Source organism: Rhamphochromis sp. 'chilingali', assembly GCF_963969265.1.
Source record: "Rhamphochromis sp. 'chilingali' genome assembly, chromosome: 14".
NCBI lineage: Eukaryota > Metazoa > Chordata > Actinopteri > Cichliformes > Cichlidae > Rhamphochromis > Rhamphochromis sp. 'chilingali'.
This window is the reverse complement of record NC_137941.1, coordinates 20575307-20597267: the sequence shown is the minus strand read 5'-3', so window position 1 is coordinate 20597267 and position 21961 is coordinate 20575307. Positions and strand designations below refer to the sequence as shown.

Genomic DNA, 21961 nt, shown 5'->3' with positions numbered 1-21961 from the left:
ATATGGCAGCACATCCAACCGGCCTCACCACCGCAGACCTCGTGTAACCACACCAGCCCAGGACCTCCACATCCAGCAGGTTCACCTCCAAGATCGTCTGAGACCAGCCACCCAGACAGCTGCTGGAACAATTGGTTTGCACAACCAAACAATTTCTGCACAAACGGTCAGAAACCGTCTCAGGGACGCTCAACTGCATGCCCGTCGTCCTCATCGGGGTCTTGACCTGACTCCAGCTCGTCGCCGTAACAGACTTGTGTGGGCAAATGCTCACATTCGATGGCGTCTGGCACGTTGGAGAGGTGTGCGCTTCACGGATGAATCATGGTTCACATTGTTCAGGGCAGATGGCAGCTGAGAATGTCCCAGTTCTTGCATGGCCGGCATACTCACCGGACATGTCACCCATTGAGCATGTTCGGGATGTGCTTGACCGGTGTATACGACAGCGTGTACCAGTTCCCACGAATATCCAACAACCTCGCACAGCCATTGAAGTGGAGTGGACCAACATTCCACAGGCCACAATTGACAATCTGATAGACTCCATGCGACGATGTGTTGCACTGCATGAGGCAAATGGTGGTCACACCAGATACTGACCGGTTCTGGGTCCCCAGACCCCCAATAGCGCAAAAAACTGCACATTCCAGGGTGGCCTTTTGTTGTGGGCAGTCTGAGGTACACCTGTGCACTACTCATGATGTCAGATCAGCATCCTGATGTGGCACACCTGTGAGGTGGGATGGATTATCTCAATATAGCAGATGTGCCCACTACCACACATTTGGACTGATTTGTGACCACTGTTTGGGAGGGATGGTTATATTGTGTATCTGGAATGAATTTTAGGTCTCTACGTCCATCCAATGGGGAATGGGAGCAGTAACAAAGGTGTTGCGTTTATATTTTTGTTGAGTGTAACTGCCAATAGCAGATTTTTCTGTCCTGTAACAGAAGTTACTACGGTGGCATATATTGTTTCCTGCAACTGGTCCGTCAGGGTTATTGCTTTCCCAGAAACACTTCCCTTGTGCTTTTGGAAATCTGTTTTTTTCCTATTTCTGTTTTGTTTTTTCCTATTTCCGTTGCTTTTGCAGCGTTTTTCTTATTGCTGGTGTTTTCTTAAGCTGCAGTCTGTTTGGCCTCTCAGGGCCACCGTAAGTTACTATGTACATGTGCTCAAGAATGAAAGCTGGTAAAGCTTCAGGACAAAGTCAAAAATGAACACTCTTGCTAGAACACAAGGAAATATTTCTTCTTGGAATTTAGTACATAGTTAGATTTACTACTGAAAGGTAAACTGTTCTGTTAAGATTGGACTCTTTCTCATCTTATCTGTGTTTATTAGTATACTATATATAGCTGGTCACTAAAATAAAGGGGTTAGATGTCCTTTATTTTATGTTTTTCTCCAAACGGTACATTTTCACTCCACCATTATGGAAACAAAGACATGTTTTTTAGGTTTACGGGTGATTCTGAATTGGCTGTAGGTGTGAACGTGAGCCTGAATGATTCTCTGTCTCTCTGTGTTAGTCCTGTGATTAACTGATGACCTGTTGAGGACGTACTCACACAGAAATGACTGAAATTAAAGTTATTTTGGTCCCTGCCCCCCCCCCCCCCCCCCTTTTTTTTAAAGATAGTGGTTTCAAAATAAGTAGCAAAAACCTCCCTTTTCCCACATTTGCTGCCAACTGGCGAGACTCAAGGAGGACTCTGTCACTAAGGAATCAATCAATATCTTCCTCACTGCAATACTTTTTAATTTATACAGGTATATGAGTAAGTATGCGTCAGTGTTGATGTTTCGCCCTGCCTTTATGTATGTGCACAGTATGTGTACACGAGGCCCTCCTTTGTACACAATAGACATCCCATTCCTAAAAGCAGTTATCTTCCCAAAACGTGAGAGTGAGACACGTTTTAAGGCTCCTAAAACTGGACCCCGTCTGGTTAGAGGACAGCGGGTCAGTAAAAAAACAAAAAAAAAAAAACAAGAAGGAGACATTTTTGTTTTTGCAGACCCAGAGAGAGACTTGGTTAGAAAAATATGATTTGATCTTGTGATGTTCATTACGTGAATTATAGACCGCATGTTTTGTCCTGTTCGTTGTCCATCAGAGTTCTCTTTCTGCGGTGAAAGTTCGGATAGCTAATTCTGAATGAAACCATCATTTAAAAACTGCACTTTGTTTTTACTTGCCTTACCCTTGTCTAATGTTAAAATTTCTTTAATGACCTGAAACATTTAAGTGTGACAACGATGAAAAAACTGGAGTCTGGATTATTTTGTAACCATGTGTCAGCTACATACAACAGGTGGTTGTTGTCTGTTTGTCAGGCTCTTTCACACAGGGCACTCGCAACCTGTGATCCCTGCTGAATTCCTCTTTCCAAGAATCTTAGGAAAATAAAATCCTCCCATCCAAGAGTTTTAGTGATAGCAACAGGTTTTTGCTTCCCTCCCCTCCCATCTACTGCACCATTACTCCACAGTTAGTAGCTCTTTCTTTGACAAGGTCAGGGCCAGTGGAGAGGGACTGCGGGCATGGATGAGGCTCCTGATTGCAGGTTTGAGGAAAAACTGCCATTACAAATCATGTAAGAAGCTACAGCATGTTACTAATATATACTGGAAAGATGCCTCTGCCAGTAAATATGCTCACTAACTCACCTCCCATATCCTCCTATCATTTAGGCAGTCATGTTTGATCTGTGTTACTGACCACTGCTGAAAAATTCAGCTCTGAGAGCTCAAATAGAGTTCATAATTATGTAAGTTCAAGAGTTTATTCTGAAGACAAGGTGCAAGAAACACATCCTTGCTTTTACCATGAAAGTGTGTGCAAATGTCATGATATTGAGGAGTCACAAAATGATGATGACGCCTGCAGCATTCCTGTCAGTGGCCATCCCTAAGCAGACAGGAAAGTATAAAACAGGCTCGGGTACTAGATTAAGAATGTAGGTATGCACTTGTTTTCATGGAACGAGGAAATCTTAACCATTTATAGATGAAACCAAACAGAGACCAACTTGTTCCCACCGACACAGAGGGCGTCTATATTAAAAAAAGATCAGTGGACTGTCATTGTGCTCAGTTTCCTCAGAATATGTCATTTCCTTTCCTTCTTCAACGCATAACAGTGTTTCTTATGGTGGAAAGGACACCATGTCTCCCAGCATACTGCCTCTAATGGTTTCCAAATCGTGGCTTGTCTTTTTTTTCTTTTCGATGCACGTGTTTCTCCATGTTCATCCCTCCCAGCACTAAACATATAAGTGATCTGTTAAAAGTGAGCATGTGTGTTCAGTTTCTAATGTCATCCTGGTTCTCGAGGCATTCAAAACCATAAAATGGATTCTTTATAACCCCAACTAGCTTGCACAACTGCTTACACCTTTATTTGATCACACTGTGATTACACTTGTGCTCATGTTCCTCGGTTATAAAGCCAAGTCTTGGGAATTACTTCAAACGCTTTGCGGTCCTAACTTATTTCCTCATTACTAAAATTTAGGGTACTTATTTGCCAATTTTATTACCATTCTCATGACTGGAAATGAAAAAAAAATCCACTAATGACGCAAAAGAACAATGAGGACTTTTGGAAGCACGCCGTCTCCGCTCTCAGAAAAGCCCTGAAATTAGCATATTTAGTCTAACCCAGAATCTCTTTCATTCTTTGAGTCTCTCTCACGCTCTCTCTGTCTCTCATGTCTGTCTGAACTTTAACTTTATTGTTTCCCTTTTGCATTGCTTTCATCTTCTGTTTTTATCTTAAAAGATAGCATCTAAAACCTCCATTCTATCTGAAGCCGCCAGATGGCGATAGTTATGGTTGGAAGAAGACTTTTGCTCCAAGGGTAAACGGTTTTCTGATGCGACTTAACACTTTCCTGCTGAGTTCATGGGCTCAGTTATTCATTTTGGGTCATACTGAATTAAATATTAAGTCGGTTTTTATAAATTTAGTCAACAAGTTTTAAAATATGAGGATTATGTGAGGTATAAAACACACACACAGCATGCAGTTTCACAAACACGTCCTGGTTTGGCAAATACGATGGCGTACAAACGTTACCGAAGTGAGGCTTTGGCATTTGTTTAGTCCTGTGATGAAATCTGAGATTCAATTTTTATTTTCTTAAAACTAGAACACAAACAACACTGATGTCACAGGAGAAGTTGGACAAAAAATGATTCTGCTCCACTAACGCATCATGTTGATGCAAATGGCCGCCATTTCTCTGTTAACAACCATTGCCCAATCGCGACAGCTGTGTGAAATCGCAGCCAACGCAGACAGCTGCACAGGATGACTCGGACCCATTCAGTGAAGCGCTCTTCTCCATGACTTGCCTCAGGGGGACGTTTTCGGAAGAAATGTTTTTGGAACGAGATGCAGGAGGGAGAAACAGATCTGAGGGGGCCTACCTACGTTAGTTTCTAGTGTGTTCATAGACAAGTGCAACAACTGGGGTGAAGCAAAAACCTCTGCAACATTTTGGATGTGTTACAATATGTACAAAACTCTTCGAATTTAGGAAATTTAAGCTTTAAATATGCACAAAACAAAAACAAGGACAACGTAAAATGCCTGTGTTCTTGGAAGTGGAGTCTAGTTTCCTCTGGCTTAGAGACCGCTTGTCTTTGGCGAATGTTTGTGTAGTTCATCTCTCGCAGACCAGGATGTCTGATCTGTGATATTTTTTCTTGTTTTTACAGTCGAAGCACAAACTATACCAAGGAAGGAAAACAACTCACTGTCTTAGCACTTACAGCAGCACTGGACAATGACAGTTTTTTCCTTCGCTCCTGGTTGGCACAGTAAATCAGTGAAAGACAGGAGGAAGCCAAAGTGGTCTGCTGATCGTCAGACTTATGAATCCTTCAGACGCGGAATGTGGAAGTTCCCGCTCTGGCTTCTTACAGGCTTTCCTGCATCCACAGCAAAGGTCAGACCGACTGTAAAGCTGGTCTGGTAAATTCTTAGTGGATGCCAAAGTCAAGTTGCATGAAATTCCTGTTGTCAGGTCCTGTTGTCATCTCCCTCAGGAGGTGTTCTTTCTCGCAAGGGGGAGGTTTTACAAGTCTGGATTTTCAGTAAATGGTCTTCACCACATCAGAGAGCTAAGCTGGGACGTTTATGGATCCTACGAGCAGTCTTCGGAAGAACAGAGAAACAAAAGGAAGCTGGCCAGTTAATCATCTGGAAAGTTCGTCTTTGAAATGCACAAAAATCCGAAATGTCTTTTGAGTATTTAAAAATGCGTTCATGGGCAGGATGGTGTTCAGGGAGAACTTTAACAGGGGGGTAAATGAACATTTATGAACTTGAACACACTTGTGTCGCTATGATGGATGTGGGTGAACAGAGCCCAGGACAGAGATTTGAGTGCACATCTGTGGTTAGGTGAAGGAGACAAAAACACTTAACTGAGATGGGGAAATACTGTGGTTTTGTTAGTAAAATGATCTCAGGTCACAGTTCTCAACCAACAGATCCTTGTTTGAGGATCTCCGGATGAGCTCAGTATGTAACTAAGATTTTAGAGGAATATATGTTGATTCCTCTCTAAGCTTGTGGAAGCTCAGATAACCCATGAAGCATATCTTTACATCCCACTTAATCCAACTGCTTTATTATTAAAAAAAACTTTTTTGCAGAACAAATGAAATCACGTCTCTTTCAACACCCAAATATGTGTTTTCGTTTGCTGTGGAAAGTAGACGCTGGTTTTTTCAAAGCACTGATATTTTAAGAAGGTAAAGCCCCTGGTGTAATAATCAGAAAGCCATCTGATGATTTGTGCAGCATGTGTCAGAAGCAAAAACAGCATTTAGTCATGCAGAAACCCCTGACACGCTCTGAGCGTGTTATCTCAATGTGTTTAGTCTATGTCTGTCTCTCTGATTTAAAACCCTCTCTCATTTTTCTCTTTTGCTCTCCCTCACTTCAGACACTTCTTCTTCCTCTCTGACCTTTTCTTTCACAGAGGTTAATGATGTGAAATTCAACTCTTAGACTAGAAGAAAGGGTGATAAATATGTCAAACTAATGACTTACAGCAGTGCGATCCTCCATACGGTGAAATAGTCTTAATAGACTGATTATCTGATATGTTAACTTTGCATTGTTGTGACACTTTGATTCCCCACAACATGACTAGAAGGCTATGATCGGGCATGACACTGATGTTGAGTTGAGCTGGAAACAGTGACCACCTCACATGACACAAGGGTTATTACCCCATCGTGGCTGCTGTGCATCCACAGCACCCAAATATCAGGCTAACCTGATATTTATTCAAAGTTGAATTGATGCTTGTGGTCCAATTAAAGGGAACTTGCTGGGGGTTCATTTACAGCCCTGATTTTCACAGGATTCATAGGTTAGAGAAAATCATATTTATTTTATACTGGCCCCTATGCAGCCTGTCAGTTCATTGTTTCCTGAGACTTAAATACACCATCATGTGTGATCATGGCCTTAAATGGTATTCCAGATTGAAAAGCAGCTGGTACAGCTGGTTAACACTGAAAATAAAAAGGGAAAAGACAGAGACAGAGAGGGAGGGAGAGAGCGGTCTTTGCAGAGCTACTTGAAACAGTAGTTAATGTAGGAAACTTACCCTGGCACCCTTCTCTGGGAAACATTTACAGCCTCCGCTGCAGTCTCTTCCACCACAGGGGACATTGTGCTTCTTCCCACCCTGCAAAAAAACAAAACACACAAAAAAAAGCCCACATTACATATTGTGCACTTCAGGAGTGACTATCTGTGTTTGTGTACGCTGCTGATCACGCCAGCACCTCTGTTATATCAGCACGGATGACTGTGTATACTACTGTCTGCACAGTTGTGTATCTAAGTGTTTTCTGCAGAAAGGGTATTTTGGAAATGGCTCGAATGAGTCACAGAGGACATTCATTCATAATGGATGGTCGTCTGTTTATGAGAAAAAAAAAAGAAGGAGAAGAAGCTGGGTCCAGCCACAGACGGGAACAATCTGCCCTTAGATGTCTGCATACCAACCAAACCACCCACCATCACAGGCTCATCTGTCCTAGACATGACACAAGCACAACACAGACCAGAAGAAAGAAAGTGAAAGTAGCCACTCCCCAGCTTTGCCAACCCACAGGTCAGAGGTGGCAAGACCCTAAGCTAACTGAGAAAGCTTGAGGCATTAATCAAGTCAGAGCTGAGGCTGATACAACTTCACATTTATCTTGTGCTTTGAATAAAATCCCCATTCACGGTCTAATTCGAGCACATATTGCCTCTGAAGCAGAAACATTTGAACTCCCGACAAAACCATGAACACAACATAACATGTACAGAACCACACCTCAAGCCTCGATACCTCAAAACGTGGACTTTAAAAAAATCTGCTCAATTTGAGATCACTAATTCAGCTGCTCTTTTTATATATTTTCAAGTTCATTTGTGATGCCTTAAAGCACCCAGCACTGCTTCCATTGAACTGTATGATATGAATAGAGCAGTTTAAAATGTTCCATTAAACTTCTACCCAGCAAGGCCGAGAGTAAAACAAATCAAACCAACACAGAAGGCTTGGTTGCTGTATTAACTCCAAGGTAGCAATGTTTAGGGAACTAGGGTAAAAGGCCATTCAGTGGCATTTTAGTAGCACATACAGATGTTACTGAAACTGCCATGTAGCTGATGTATTTCATGACGTCTCACACTCCCTACCTACGTCCTCCACCCACACACCCATACCATAGCCTGCTTAGGCCTCAAATGCCTCAATATCCCCCCTCTCTGTCGTAAAAAAAAAATCTAAATGAGCACTTTATGCCCACAATGGCAACAAAGTGGCAGATAAAGAATCAGAATGATTCTCCTCCTTAGTTTGACAGCCGATCCCAGCAGCCCTATTTACAAAGGCCACATTGAGACCTTGTTCATGCACAAAGACCTTCTTTTACCATAGAGGCATCGTCCTTTATTGGTCCCCTATCTCCAACAAAAAGACCCTCTTCCTCTCCCTTATGGAATGCACAAGGCTGCATTTCTTTGTTAACAATCAGTGGATCTGAGGAGTTCCTTTCAAACCACTGTTTGATGCCTCAATGGATTTAATTTAGCCTGCATGTGGTGTCAGACTCCAGCAAACTGCATGCTTTCCTTATGCCCCACATTTCATCTGATTATTTGAAACGCAGTATATCCACATCAATCAATCCCATGCAGAGGGATTACCTGTATGACAGGAATTTTTTTTTTTAATTTTAGGAAAAGAGACATGAAAAAGGAAGGTGATTTCAATCAGAATAAGGATGTAACAGAGTCATGGAATGACCTTTCTCCACATTAGGGTGGAAGTCCAAAAGCACAGACAATAGATTGCGTCATCTCCAGATAGACTCACAAAGGAATGGGTCCCATATAGGCAATTACACATTGTGGAGCAATGCACTATCAATTCAACCTTAGGTTACAGGCTCAAAATAGCTGGTGGCCGTTTCAGCAGAGGACAATAGGATTGCGCTACAGTATCCTGTTTTCTCCACCCACAGTCACAATAACCCGCAGTTTGTCAAATCACCTTTTCCATAGCTTTTGCACGCCTTGGAAACTGAGTTCATGATAATGTGCAGGTGCATTTGTTTGTATCCGTTCAATCCCACTCGAAATAGTAGAACAATAACTCATCATATCAAAAAATACTGAGACATGCTTGTCTCAAATTATATTAAGAAAAAAACAAATGACAGTGACAGTGGCAGAGAAAAGGACATTAAAGAAACTGATGGACATTATGAACAATGCTGGGCATCCTCTGCACACGGCCATAAACAATCAGAAGAGTCTGTTCAGTGACAGGTTGCTTCTCCCCAAGACAAGAACTAACAGACTTAAAAACTCCTTTGTCCCACACGCCATCAAACTGTTTAACTCCTCTCTGGAGGGGAGAGGGAGGGGAAACAGGAGGACAAAGGAGGGGGAACAACTAAGCTGTAGTGCCTCTTCACTTCACTGTACAATACCTTGTGCAATACTTTTTGTAAATAGTCAACGGTGCAATAGACTCAATACTTGAAATGTGCAATTCACTTGTATTTTTATTTTTTATTCCTATTTATTCTATTTATCCCCTTTGTATATTTTATTTATATTTGTCTCTGTATTTATATATGTGTGTGTGTGTGTGTGTGTGTGTGTGTGTATATATATATATATATATATATATAACAATTCTGTAACTGTAACTTCGGTCGTTGCTGTGCTTTTTGGAAGTCGAATTTCCCAGAGGAACCCACCCGAGGGATTAATAAAGTTCTATCTTATCTTATCTTAAATGCAACATACTTTCACTAAACCAGTAAGTTGATAGCAACGCTATCCCAAAGTGTGTTTGGGCTCACTGTGTTTGGACACAGCCAAGCTGTCTCTAGACTTGCCTCTAAAAGTCATGTGCTTCCAAAATAACTGTGGTGTAGTTCATTTGTTTTTCGAAAAGCATAAAAGAAGAAGTGCAAAGCATTAATTTGTTGTAGATTTAAGTAATATTTAAAATCTACTACTCCTACTGCTGATGGACATGGGATCTCTTTTAAGAAGCAATCGACAGAATATAGTAGCACAAATAGTAACATATGAAGACAAAAACCAACAATTCCCTATTTACCATATGAAATGTTGCACTAGATCACACCATATCAGAAAAGTAACGGATAAATCCAGACCACCATGCAGCATGGCCTACGCATGGAGAGAAATGATCTGCCGTTCCATCACCTTGAATTAATGAGCAATCAAATCTGATAAGCACATTAATACATATTAGTGTCGCATGAGTTCTTTGATGTTACCAAATAATGTCATCCCAGTGTCGTAAATGGTAAAAAAAAGAAAAAAGGTAAATGGCCTGTATTTGTATAGCGCTTTACTAGTCCCTATGGACCCAAAACACTACATTCAGTCATTCACCCATTCACACACACATTCACACACTGGGGATGGCAAGCTAAATTGTAGCCACAGCTGCCCTGGGGCGCACTGAGACAGTAAGAAAGACAAATTCAATTCTGATATATTTTACAGCAACAATTTACTTCAAGCAACAGTCACCTCAATGGGGTTTATGTTGTTTGGCATAGACCCAACAGTATTAGAAAGAAACCCCCCAAATTACACGACCCCGTATGATCAAGCAGTTGGTGACAGTGGGAAGGAAAAACTCCCTTTTAACAGGAAGAAACCTTTGGCAAAACCAGGCTCAGGGAGCAGCAGCCAGCCACTGTGACTGGTTGGGGGTGAGGGGAGGAAGAAGCAAGGAAAGGTAAGAATTTTTCAAAGCAAATCAGATATCAGATATTGGATCTACACATGATGTGTTGCTGAATTGTGTTTTGCAAAACACAATTCGAGTTACAGTAATGAACTATGTTGGACTGGTGCAGAGCAGCTGGTGGTGTTCATGGCCATTTTAGGTGGCATCAAGGGTAGCAGACCTCGAGGTAAATTTAAGATGATAAAGTTGGTTAGATTCACAAACTTCCTTGTCGATCTTTTTACAATTGCTTTATTGTGCCTAGGGTTTGTTGCGGAAATTTTGCTTATCTTGTTTAATTCAGCTCCACAAAGACCAGTGAGCATCAGAGCGCAGATCAGCTCATCAGAGTCTGCACACAAAGAAAAACTGACTGGTTTTTGTTATAAGTAACTCCTTTACTGTAATCATAAGTCTCACACCCAGGCATGATAAGCAAGAATGAAACAGAAACAGCTCTGCACATTCAAAGAGCAAATGTCTCTCATTAAAGAACACATCAATTTTATTCCTTTTTTCAATTCACAAAATGCTTTCAGAGTACAGATGAAAACCTCTTCCCATGCCTTTGTTATGAGTGCTGTCACACAACAGCACATATGACATGAAACAATTCCCGTGAGCCACAGCTGTTCCTTGAGACCCGGTTTACTTTGATTGGTGATCCGCGGCTTCTCGTTTACAGTATGACTGCAGTCATGATCATCTTTTATGTTCTGTGAACTGCTTTCAGTGGTCTGCTCAGCTTCACAATTACAATCACGTGTGTAAATGTAAACAGTGGTTCCGCAAAAAAGGACGCCCTCTTAAGATATAAATGAAGTTCTGCATTTGTTTATAACACTCAGACCACACACGATTGAAAAAACAAAAGGTTCTGTCTGACCGAGTAGTAACAGACAGTTTTCCACTCCTGGTCCTTTGTCTCTATGTGCCAAACAGAGCCCGACATCTTAACGTGACATACAATTAAGAGATCTTTCATCAGAAGTAAATGATCAATTTGTGCTTAAAGAAACACATTTAGTAAAAGCCACTTGCCTGGTGTCCTGAATTACCAACACTCAGTACCTTAAACCAAATTTATAAGAATAAATAAATCCATATAACTTGAATCAGTCTGGAGCCATTGATGGCTTATTTTCATATGTAGATCAAGTTTCAGTGAACAGAGCTTTAGGGGTGAACATGCAAAGCTGCTGTGTTCATAAAAATATTTTTTTCTCTGACGAAATTTGTAGTTCTTGTTGCCTCCCTCTTCTTTATGGAGACTGCAGAATTGCATCACTCTAATTGTGCACCAACTCCTTCAAAATATGTGAAATTAGTGAAACTGAACCAGCTGGGTCAACATCACCCTATCATGCTCATGTTTTTCTCTCATACTTTGGCTTGGATTATTACATACACAGTATTTTCAGAGGTATTTTCATTATTTTAGCCTATTTTCAGAGGCTCAAAATCAACTGGATAGTTGACCGATGAGCAGTTTCATGGCCAGGTGAAGAGCTGAATCTGATTGTTTCCTGTTCCCTCATTATTTCTTAACAAATGAAGCAGGTGAAGGACCTGGAGATGATTCCAAGAGCTGGACTTTCATTATATCAGGTTTTTACTGGAATTTTGAAAAGGTCCAAAAATATATAAGATCCAAAAACAGCCAATATAATACTTTTGTCAAACATCTAGGAAATAAAGCTGAAAGTTTGCACTTCGGTCTCATTTTTAGTGATTTAAAATCCACTGTTGTGGTGTGTAGAGGTCAAATTTAAAAAATAAGTCATTCTCCAAACCTAAACAACCTAAACTATAGGTAATGTCTATGCGGCTTTTACACATAGTCACTGCACTTAATATGTTGTTGCATTTCTACAGCACCACACTGTGGTCCGCCAGCAATTCAAATGTCGTTTACATGCATGTCTGTCCTGAAAAATACAAAGTACTCTGCTTAGTAAAAACTCTGAAGACCAAAGATTAGTGTCATCCATTCACTAGTGTTGAATAATTACCATGAGTGGTTTTTGGAGAACATTACTACAACAAACTTGATCTTTGTAGAAAAGTTCACTTCATTTTACCCCAGACATTACTGTGAAAGTTGGATATGATTAGCATATGAATTCTTGGGTTGAGCAGAAGATTAGGAAGAAAAATGATGAAATCTCTTCTATGTCCTTATAAAATTTGATGTTAATGCCATTCTGAAGTAGAAAACAAGATTTTTGATAACTGGTTTAGTTGTTTAATTAATATTGAACTGTAGTACAGAGAAGGTGAGATAGTGTAATGTGCCGACCCTCTTGCCAAACTTAAAAATTGCTATGGTCAAAAAGTCAAATTGCATCATTTAGTTAGACAACTTTTAATAACTGCAATTAATTGCATTAACTGAATCTAACAGATTTCTATTTGTGAGCATTTCCTCTCATCTTGTTCACTTGTGTCGACTACAAAACAATCAAATCCTGTGTAATCAGTCAACACACTTTTTTCTAAACCACTTATCATCCTGTACTTTATAAAGAAAGCAATCAAAAGTCATCACAAATTCCCAAGAACAAACCAGATGCTTTAAAAGTCATGCTTTCCTGAAAACCATCTGTCCAAATCTCGTAATTCAATGAACTGTAACAGTAAGTAATAAAATCAGTTATCGAAAACGTCGCTGATTAATTGGTGAATCTTTTAGCTTCCAGCAAGTCACGCTGCACCACAATCTCACAGCTGAATCAGATGTGTTGTTGGTTGGTTTGTGGGCAGCTTGACTCACCACAGTCTCGGTTTTTCCCCTGTTCCGTATATGTTAGTTTTACCACAGACAAAACCGCTTCTTAGCACTTCCTGTGAACGCCAGACGCAGCCAAAATCAACAAAGAAACTCAGGCGGGAGGACAGGATGATGACAAGACAAAAAAAGATGAAGGAAAATACAGACAAAACAAACTGAAGGCGAACTATAAATAACTATAAATAAATATGCAGAGAAATAATGTCGGACGCATTCTTATCATTTTGGCCTCCAACCTGCAGCACTAAAGAAACCACAAAGATCAGGGGTTGATTTGTGGTATTTTAAAGCAGTCAGCAGTCCACGTGACTGATGCAATGAAACGCAATGGACTACTAAGCTCTATAACCTTGAGACAATTTAATGTGCCCCCAAAACAGAAGGAAACAGAGAAATTCAAGTCGAGATAATCTTTTAAACATAAGTTAGTGCAGATAAGTGCATGAGGCAAGCATCAGCGGATTCCAAGAAATGCAGCATGAAGGCAGACGTGAGTGTGCACAGCTGGACATTCCACTTCTCCCTTGCATATTTTCCAGTGAAACATGCAAACAGAGTATTAATAGGAAAAAAAACATGAATAAAAATACGGTGAGAGATGTTGCCTGACTAGAGCAAAAGTGATAAAGCAGAAATTCTTCTAAAACATACTTTTTACACTAAAGGGTTTTTAGCACTCTTGCTTATTAGATCGCAACTATTTCATTAAAATATCTAAACATCAACCAGTCACCACTGATGGCACAGGAAGATTTTGGGTAATAAAACAGCAAACTCCCTTTGAGCTGGTTTCTCTGTATCAGAGGTATCAGATGATCAGAGGTCACAGCCTGCTGCAGGATGAGCCTTTGATCTTTGGCCTTGGGCTGGTGTTAACACACTATGAGGAAAACTGAGGACAGAGGTATAAAATATGGCTGCTGTGATCACAATAATGAAGAGTCAACAGAAACTAAATCCTCCCAAAAGGGCCATAAGTGGTTTTTTTGTGGGATGTTTAACACAGGCTTTGCTTATTCTTAATATTAAGGATTTGACCTTTCCACTTTGACCTTAGCCAAGGAGCCAGATGCCCGATCCCACTACTGAACTTTGTAGATGCTACACTCCTGTAATTACTGTCTGCTTTGTTAGATATTCAAACAGATGCCTTAACTGCCACAGATATGACTGATATCTCAGCGTCTGGGAAAATACACTGATGCTCACGATAGTTTTTCAGTATAAAAAGAAAAACAGATCAAATAACATCCTGAGCATTGTGAAATTTCCTTAGCAGATAAGATGAAGATCACACATTAAAGCATGTTCCAGCTGCTTATGTTCATTCTTTAAGAGTTTGTATGCAGATCTTTCAGTTTGCTCAAAATAAGCAGTGCATCATGGTGCTAAGTGCTTATTTTAAGTGCTTATTTTCCCTCATGCACCTAAATTTACAGAATTCACTTCTACCACTGGACATGAGAATAAAGAGGACTATCATCACCAGCAACAGTGCAAAGTGGGGAAGGTGGAGTCAATCTGCAAGATGAGCAATTAACTGGTGGCTTATTCTTTTATTTATTAATTACAAGTACTTGTCTATTTCGCAGAAAACGTAGTTCAATCTCTACTTTGAGTGCTTTAAACACATTCAAAGGTCTGGCTTTATTAAGGTATCATCTCAAACAAGTAATTCAGAATAACTGTTCACTGTTAAGATAAAAAAAAAGAATTAATAAAATATAGTATATTTTGTAATCTAGTGTTTGACGTTGGTGTAGACAAGACTGGTTCAGACCATCCTAAACATTAAACAACAGCTATAGCCAGCCATCTCTGACCAGTGCCTTCATGGCATATTACAAACATGTTGTATATATTTGAATTCCAATAAAGTGCGTGGCTACAAGAATGCTGTAATATCATTATTACACGTAGAGATTAGATATAATATGTGTGACCTAGGAAAGAGCACATCTATAGAAATGCATCTGTTTTCACTACTTTCATGCTTCTGCGCTCCCTCCTGTGTGTCTGTGTGTATACATTTGTACAGTGTCTAATCGCTCACTGTTACGATTCCTCAAGGTTGCAGCTGCCATTCATCACACTAATGATGGTGACGTTAAAGAGAAAGCTCAAGCCCGTGAACTTGAAACACCTGGCCATAAGTTCACATGAATCTGTGATGGAAAGATGCTGCGTGAAATGCCTTGATGCATATTTGTACTATATCAGTGCTTGCTGTGATACTCCCTTTGCCAGCAGAGAACCATCTCAGTGACGGATTCTCTGGAAGCACACAAACTGGAGTCGACCTTTAAATGAAGAGCAGAGCCCGACTGATATACATATGATACCATATATAGGCTGAAGAATTTTTTTTTTCATTTCAGACACATGAAACACAACAGATTTTCCTAACGTTTGTGATGAGTATTTATTCATGATTCCTTCCTAAGATAACTTTTTAAATTTAGTTTATCGGCTGTTATAAATGTCAATACCAGCATATCGACAAATCATATCAGTTGATATCAGAGCTCAAATCAAGCGGTAACTTAAAAGGAGACTTAAAAGAGGACAAAAAGTTGTGTTAAGGACATGTTATGGAATCTTGTTTACAAAATTTTAGGTTTTATTTCAAAATTGCAACTTAAAAGCACAAAATTTGTATCTATTTCAATCCAAAATCTTTGCTTATGACTGGCAAAAAACATTTTTTCTTCAACTAAATTAAAATTTTGTAGTCATTTCATCGTGCCCAGAGTTTTGGTAAATACTTGCATTATTAATGAGTGTAACATAGGTTGCTGATACATAGAAATGTTTTGCTAACCACTGAAGTAAATGAAACAATAACTTGTTCATTCATTCTTTAAGTTGAATTGCAGTCTCTTTGGTTATTTCACAATCTCTGTAGACAGATATCTGTGTATGAATATGTAAAGTTTAGCAAAGATCAGGATTTTTTTGCCTTCTGTTTGTGTATCTGTCAAATATCCACTGAGCAGTCATGTGTGAGCAGACTTTGGTTGCATGCAGGTAAACGTGTGGAGACCAAACGGAGGATACAGTGCAGCGAGAGTAAAAGAACAAATATTCAAATATTCGGTGGTCTATCATCTGGTGACAATTTAAGCTTTTATTTGTTTTTGTTTTTTAAATTAATCTGCTTTTATAAACAAAGCATGGCACACAAAAAGGAATGTTTTCATCAGATATCCGCTATCTGGATATCCTCAGCTGTTATCTCCAAAGACCTTAGTTATAACTTAACTTTTCATGTCAAGGTCAAAAGTAACCATCCAATTTTAGCAGTCTACCACATTAAATGGTCAAAGTGTAAAGAGTAGCATTAAACATCAGCACGCTAGCATTGTCATAAGGATTTTAATAGCATGCTAATAATAGTTGTCAGGCAAAGCTCCAACCTTACTGAACCACGAGACTGGCTCTAGACTTTAAGTCATGTTAAAAGTAATTTAGATGAAGAGTACGGTAGCACAGCATTTGTTTATATTCAGCCTTTTCTTGTTATTTCATCAGCACACTAATCCAAACACTGTAAAACTATTTAAAATCAAAATACTTCTGTTAGTGCTCAGTCTCTTAAAGATTTCACATGTGGATTCTTCTGTGGAGTTTAAACCTCCAGAAGTGCTTAAAACACTATCAGTGTGGGCCGATTCCATCTGGCTAATGCTACGGCCTGTTGAGAGAAGCTGAACAATATCTTGATTCACTGCCACGCTGTTTGAAGCCTCCCTGTAGTGTCAGTGAATCCAGGAAAACAAAAGAAAGAATTTGGGTGAAGACATTTGTGATTCACTGGATAAAAAGAGAAAAGACACATCTCCAAAATAACGCCCGTGGCTGTGAATGGGAAGGTCTAAACATAAAAAAATCTGAAGTGGGCTCAAACATAAAAATGAAAACCAAAGACCAAAACATGCTGGCTGGTGCTGCTGTCTGGCTGTGTGACTCCTATGTGCTGTACTGTTCATGAGTCTGTAAAATTCTAAATGAGCTTAATCTCTGTTTAAATGAACAATACAGAAACTTTCCTCTCTATTTTTTCTTCAGTCAGGCTGTTCTATTTTACCACAGTGCAGTTTTAACCAAAGATCTGATGGCTTAAAAAGTAAGGCAACATGTCAGCAGGGCGAGTTTATACAGCCAGTGCAGCTTTGTCTTCCGGCAATAGTCCAGCACTGAACAAAATCAAATAATCAGATTTGAACTGTAACACAAACACATATACATACATCACATCCAGAAACAGGAAAATCAAAACATCAAACATCACCATGTTTCTTTTGGCATAGTGATAACATTGGCATGTCTTGATATAACACTAAATGTCCCAAAAGAACAATTATGCCCCAGTCACTGTTTCTTTCCTCTTCAATAAACACTACAACTTGTATGCATTATCGCATCTCTATAACTAACTGTGCTTCCTGTTCCGTCACCAACTTCCTGCAGCAGAGCTAAATTCCCCCGTGTGCACTCACAAACCCCCAGAGGACATGTACATCTACAGAACAGGAAAAATTAAAAGAAAATAGGAACATTTTAACACCATAGATCTGTGAGAGCAATGAGCAAAAAGAAAGATAGGACAAACACTGAGAAGAAATAAAAGAGACAAGCAGTAGTAGTCTAGTACAACAGGTATAGCACAACAATACATTTAAAACTGAATAGCAACTTTGTCAAAAACTTGTTAAAACTGAGGTCTTTTGATAGAAGGCCTCAAATGGCACCAGCTAAAAGACAGAGCCAACATAATCAAAGGAAGGGCAAGTCAGCAAGTTCATCTGGCTACAGAAAATCCAGATCCTATTTCAGAATCAGAATCTGCCATCACCAGCTCCTTATGCGAGCCACATCTGGAACCTAAAACAGCAACTGTTTTACCTGGATTTCACCAATCGCTGGAATGTCAGTTACACAAGAGAAGAAGAGAGAATAATTGCACTTGATGGAATCAGTATATAACTAATAAATGTGTGACTGATTGATTTTAGAAGCATGCTACACAAATGGAAATTCAAGTAGTGCAACAGTGAAAATGACATGCAGGGGCAGAGGGACAGATCACTCAGCAGAGAACAGGATGTGAAGGAGAACATGAACTGAAGCAGGGGGACCTGAAAGCAGCAGGACAAACTCCCACTATGAGGCTGGGATCCAGTGTAAACACAGCTCTGGTTTCTGCTCCATGCTTGACAAACTGGGACCTTCCCCCTCCTTAACTGGTCTTGGGTCAAATGCAGGCTTAACTCCATTTCCCAGTGGGCCACTCTCCTAATCAGAGCTTCCTGCTACATACTGAGCTAAATCAACCTGGGATTATTCCAATTTCTGTTCTGGACCTCAGGGCTTACAGGTCAGGCTTTCAGACTTTGTTGTGTTGATACTTGTGCTGCTCATCAAATGACATCAATGACAGACATCCAGATGGGGAGATCCATGCAGCAGCGTCATCGCTCGAGAGGATTGAGAGTAGCAGGGTTTGTTTTCTTCTAGTTCTTTTTATGAGGAGACCAGAACCAGACTTAGTGTTAGGATGAAGGACAGAGGAGGTAAAGTGAGGAATAAAAAAGCCAAACAGAGTGTAGTCACGCTGAATAAAATGATAACTATACATTTAACAGATTACATGTACAACATTTAAGCAGAGAAGAATCTTTGTTAATAAGTAAAAGGGTAAGAAATTATAAGAATTTTAAAGGAAACAAAAATGCAAGTATCAAACTGCATTGCATTACAGTATATTCATAAGTTTCTGAGACATGTCATGCACTGGTACAACCTTAGTGGTTTCACTAAGAGAAAAGTGAGATGATCACTAAAATTATCAAGGTTCATTTTCTGGGAATTATGCATATCTGAGCCAAATTACACGGCAATAATATCCCAAAAAAAGAAGAAGAAGAAGAAGAAAAAAAAAACACAGACAGGGCATTGGAGAGACAGACAAAATTGGACATGGTCATGTTATCACAAAGCGCATTAACTTTGCTAACATTCTTCCCATGACATGAAGTAATGAAGTCTAATCAATTACTGCACAGCTGGGATGGAAATTAATGGTCTATGACTTCCTGCCAGAAGACAAAACACAACAGTGAGATCAGAGGCTGGAGATGCCTGAGATCATAGTTAGATACCACCTGCAAGATTTGATCAAACCTACACTTCAGTGCTTTACCCCCCCGCCCCCCTCCAAAAAACCCATATATCAAATCTAAGAGTACAGCTCATTGTCAGCTCGTTGAGTAGCACTACTTCTACAAAGAGGAAACAGATGACTGTCACGGTTCTGGGTCGGTTCGACCCAGCATTTTGAGTTTCTGATGTTTTGGTTTATTTTTGCACTATGGGCTGCCCTTTGATACTCTTGTGCTTTGATTGTTATTGGAATTCTAGGTTTCTGTTTATTCGTGTTTAAGGATTTGTTGCCTCATGTATAGTTTGGGTTCCATGCGTTATTTTCTGTCTGCCTCTCAGTGTTGAGTCTGTGTGTGATGGTTTCTGGTTTCCTGTTTTACTTTGAAAGTTCATGTCTCATGTCAGTGTGTTCAGTTTTACCTCTCCCCTGTCTCGTTAGCCTGATTTCTCCCAGCTGTGTCTCCCTCTTGTTGCCCATTCCCTGATTACTCCCCTGTGTATAAAAGCCCTGTGTTTTCCTGTGCTCCCTGTTGTGTTGTACCTTCAACTTGCTGTGTGTTCATGATTTCCAGTTCTCCAGCACCTCAGTTTAGAGTTTTGTTTTGCTTTTCTGAGTCTTATTTTATGTAGAAGTTTGTCCAGCAATAAAGCTGTGTTTTCAGTTTAAATCTCGTCTCCAAAGAGTCCTGCATTTTGGGTCCACCACTCCTGCCTGCCTGCCACACAGCCAACCATGACAGACGACAAATGTAGGAGGAGGGCACAAGGGGGTGGGAGATGAAATGTGAAGAAGACAAGCTCTGAGAGGAAGAGCGAGGACAAACTGCCTGGCAAGGGTCCCTTTCAGAGATGGATGAAGAGAGGAGACAGAAGACAAGGGAGATGAAAACCAGGAGCTGGATGAGGCTATAAAAGGAAGTTAGGGACAGAGTTATACTGAGAGGATGAATTCTGGGAGGACGAAGGCTTTAGAATTCCTTCAGCACAGCCTGATTGGACCCCTGTGCCCCTCAATTAATCACTGCAAGATGGAGTAAAGGGCAAAGGACAGGGAAGATATATGCACAGTGTATAGGGACTTTCCAGAGACCACATCCAAACTGAATTGATATCCAAACATTTTCTTATGGTACCGCTTCCTCTGTGGCATAATCTTATACAGACAGTATTATTACTGGGCCAAATTTTAGAATATACTTCCACAGTAAATATATTGGAGGCATCTGGAGATACAGAATAAACCATTTGTGAATGCTACTGTAGATCTGTGAGAAAATCTGACGAATACAGAACGACAGCGAGTTTGTGTTCGAGTCTGCACTGTAGTGTACACGAGTCGGGTTTGTCTGCACGCTGTCACACATGACTGGGATGAAAATGAAGCATGACTGGTGATTATCCATGTAATCAAACCACTGGTATCCCTATGTAGCGTGGCTTGTATATTGAACTTCATCATTTAAACGTCTAAATAATCAAACACACACATAATTTAAAAATTTGTTGTGCCAACAAAAGCATCGAAGGTCGGTATAAGACAACCTTTATATGCATATGTATACTTAGTAAACAAGTAATTTAAGTCATTTCACATTTTCCCACAGTTTAGTGCCCTTAGTTTTTATTAAGAGAGGTCTGGAAAGTCAGTGAAGCAGCATGGATCGGTGTTCAAAACTGAAATCACCACATGAATATTTCAGAAAAAAACATCATTTTTTTCGGCCTACTTTACAAACAAACTGTGATTTAAGTGTGTTTAAAGAGTGAGAGAATTCCTTGGATTGGGAATTTGTTTCAAAACTCTCACAGTAGTTTATTAACCATAAAGTAATCTTCACACTACTAACTCAGACTCCTCTTCTGTTTTGCCTGATGCGTAATGTAAAGCATGAACAGGACAGAATTTATGCTGCGAATATGTTTTTTATAAACTCTGGAGTCCCGAAACTATGTGGGGTCCAGCAGGGCCGTAAAGAAACTCTGACATATTCAGCTCCACCCGGCTTGCTTTTCCTGTTTAGAGCTTCTCTGGATCATCTATTTTCTCTTCGCTCGATTCTGAACTGAAAAAAACTTTAGTCTCACACATTCACACACTCCTGCCAACGAGAGATAGCAAACTGTCTGACTAATTTAAGACATGTTCCACCGCCCCACAAGCATCTCCTTCATACTTATTCACTGTCCTTGTAATCGTCTACCACTCTGCTCTCCTGTTTACGAAGGAAAGCTGAACACCAGTGGTGCAAGCAGCCAAGCGCACCAGAGCTTTCCTCATGCTTACAATGCACAAATGCAAAGGCTAATAAAACAATCACCAACATAAAGCCACATTTTTGTAAGGCCAACTTCAGAGGAAACAATACTTAAGCAAACAAAAGACCCACGTACTCTGCATCCACTCACATGTGAGCACACACGCACATGTCTGCCTATCAACACGAACCCAACACCATACAAAGGCAGGGAGGTCACGAGATGTGGAAACCACTTGTCACCTCTGCTTCAATCTTTCTTGGCACATGAGACAAACACACACACACACACACACACACACACACACACACACACACACACACACACACACACACACACACACACACACACACAGCTGTGACAGGGAAGCCCCACACATGGACTTCTCATCTGAGACTGTGGCTTCCTGCTTCCAGCACAATGGGCTCTTCCCCTGAT

General features: G+C 40.2%; 1 protein-coding gene across 1 annotated transcript in view; it reads right to left on the bottom strand.

Annotated features, from left to right (window-relative positions):
* Positions 1 to 21961, bottom strand: part of col4a2 (collagen, type IV, alpha 2) — a 62377-nt gene that overhangs the window by 34053 nt on the left and 6363 nt on the right. Inside the window, exon 4 of the mRNA XM_080903925.1 lies at positions 6643 to 6723. Coding sequence (XP_080760051.1) covers positions 6643 to 6723 — 81 coding nt within the window. The remainder of the gene's footprint in view (positions 1 to 6642; positions 6724 to 21961) is intronic.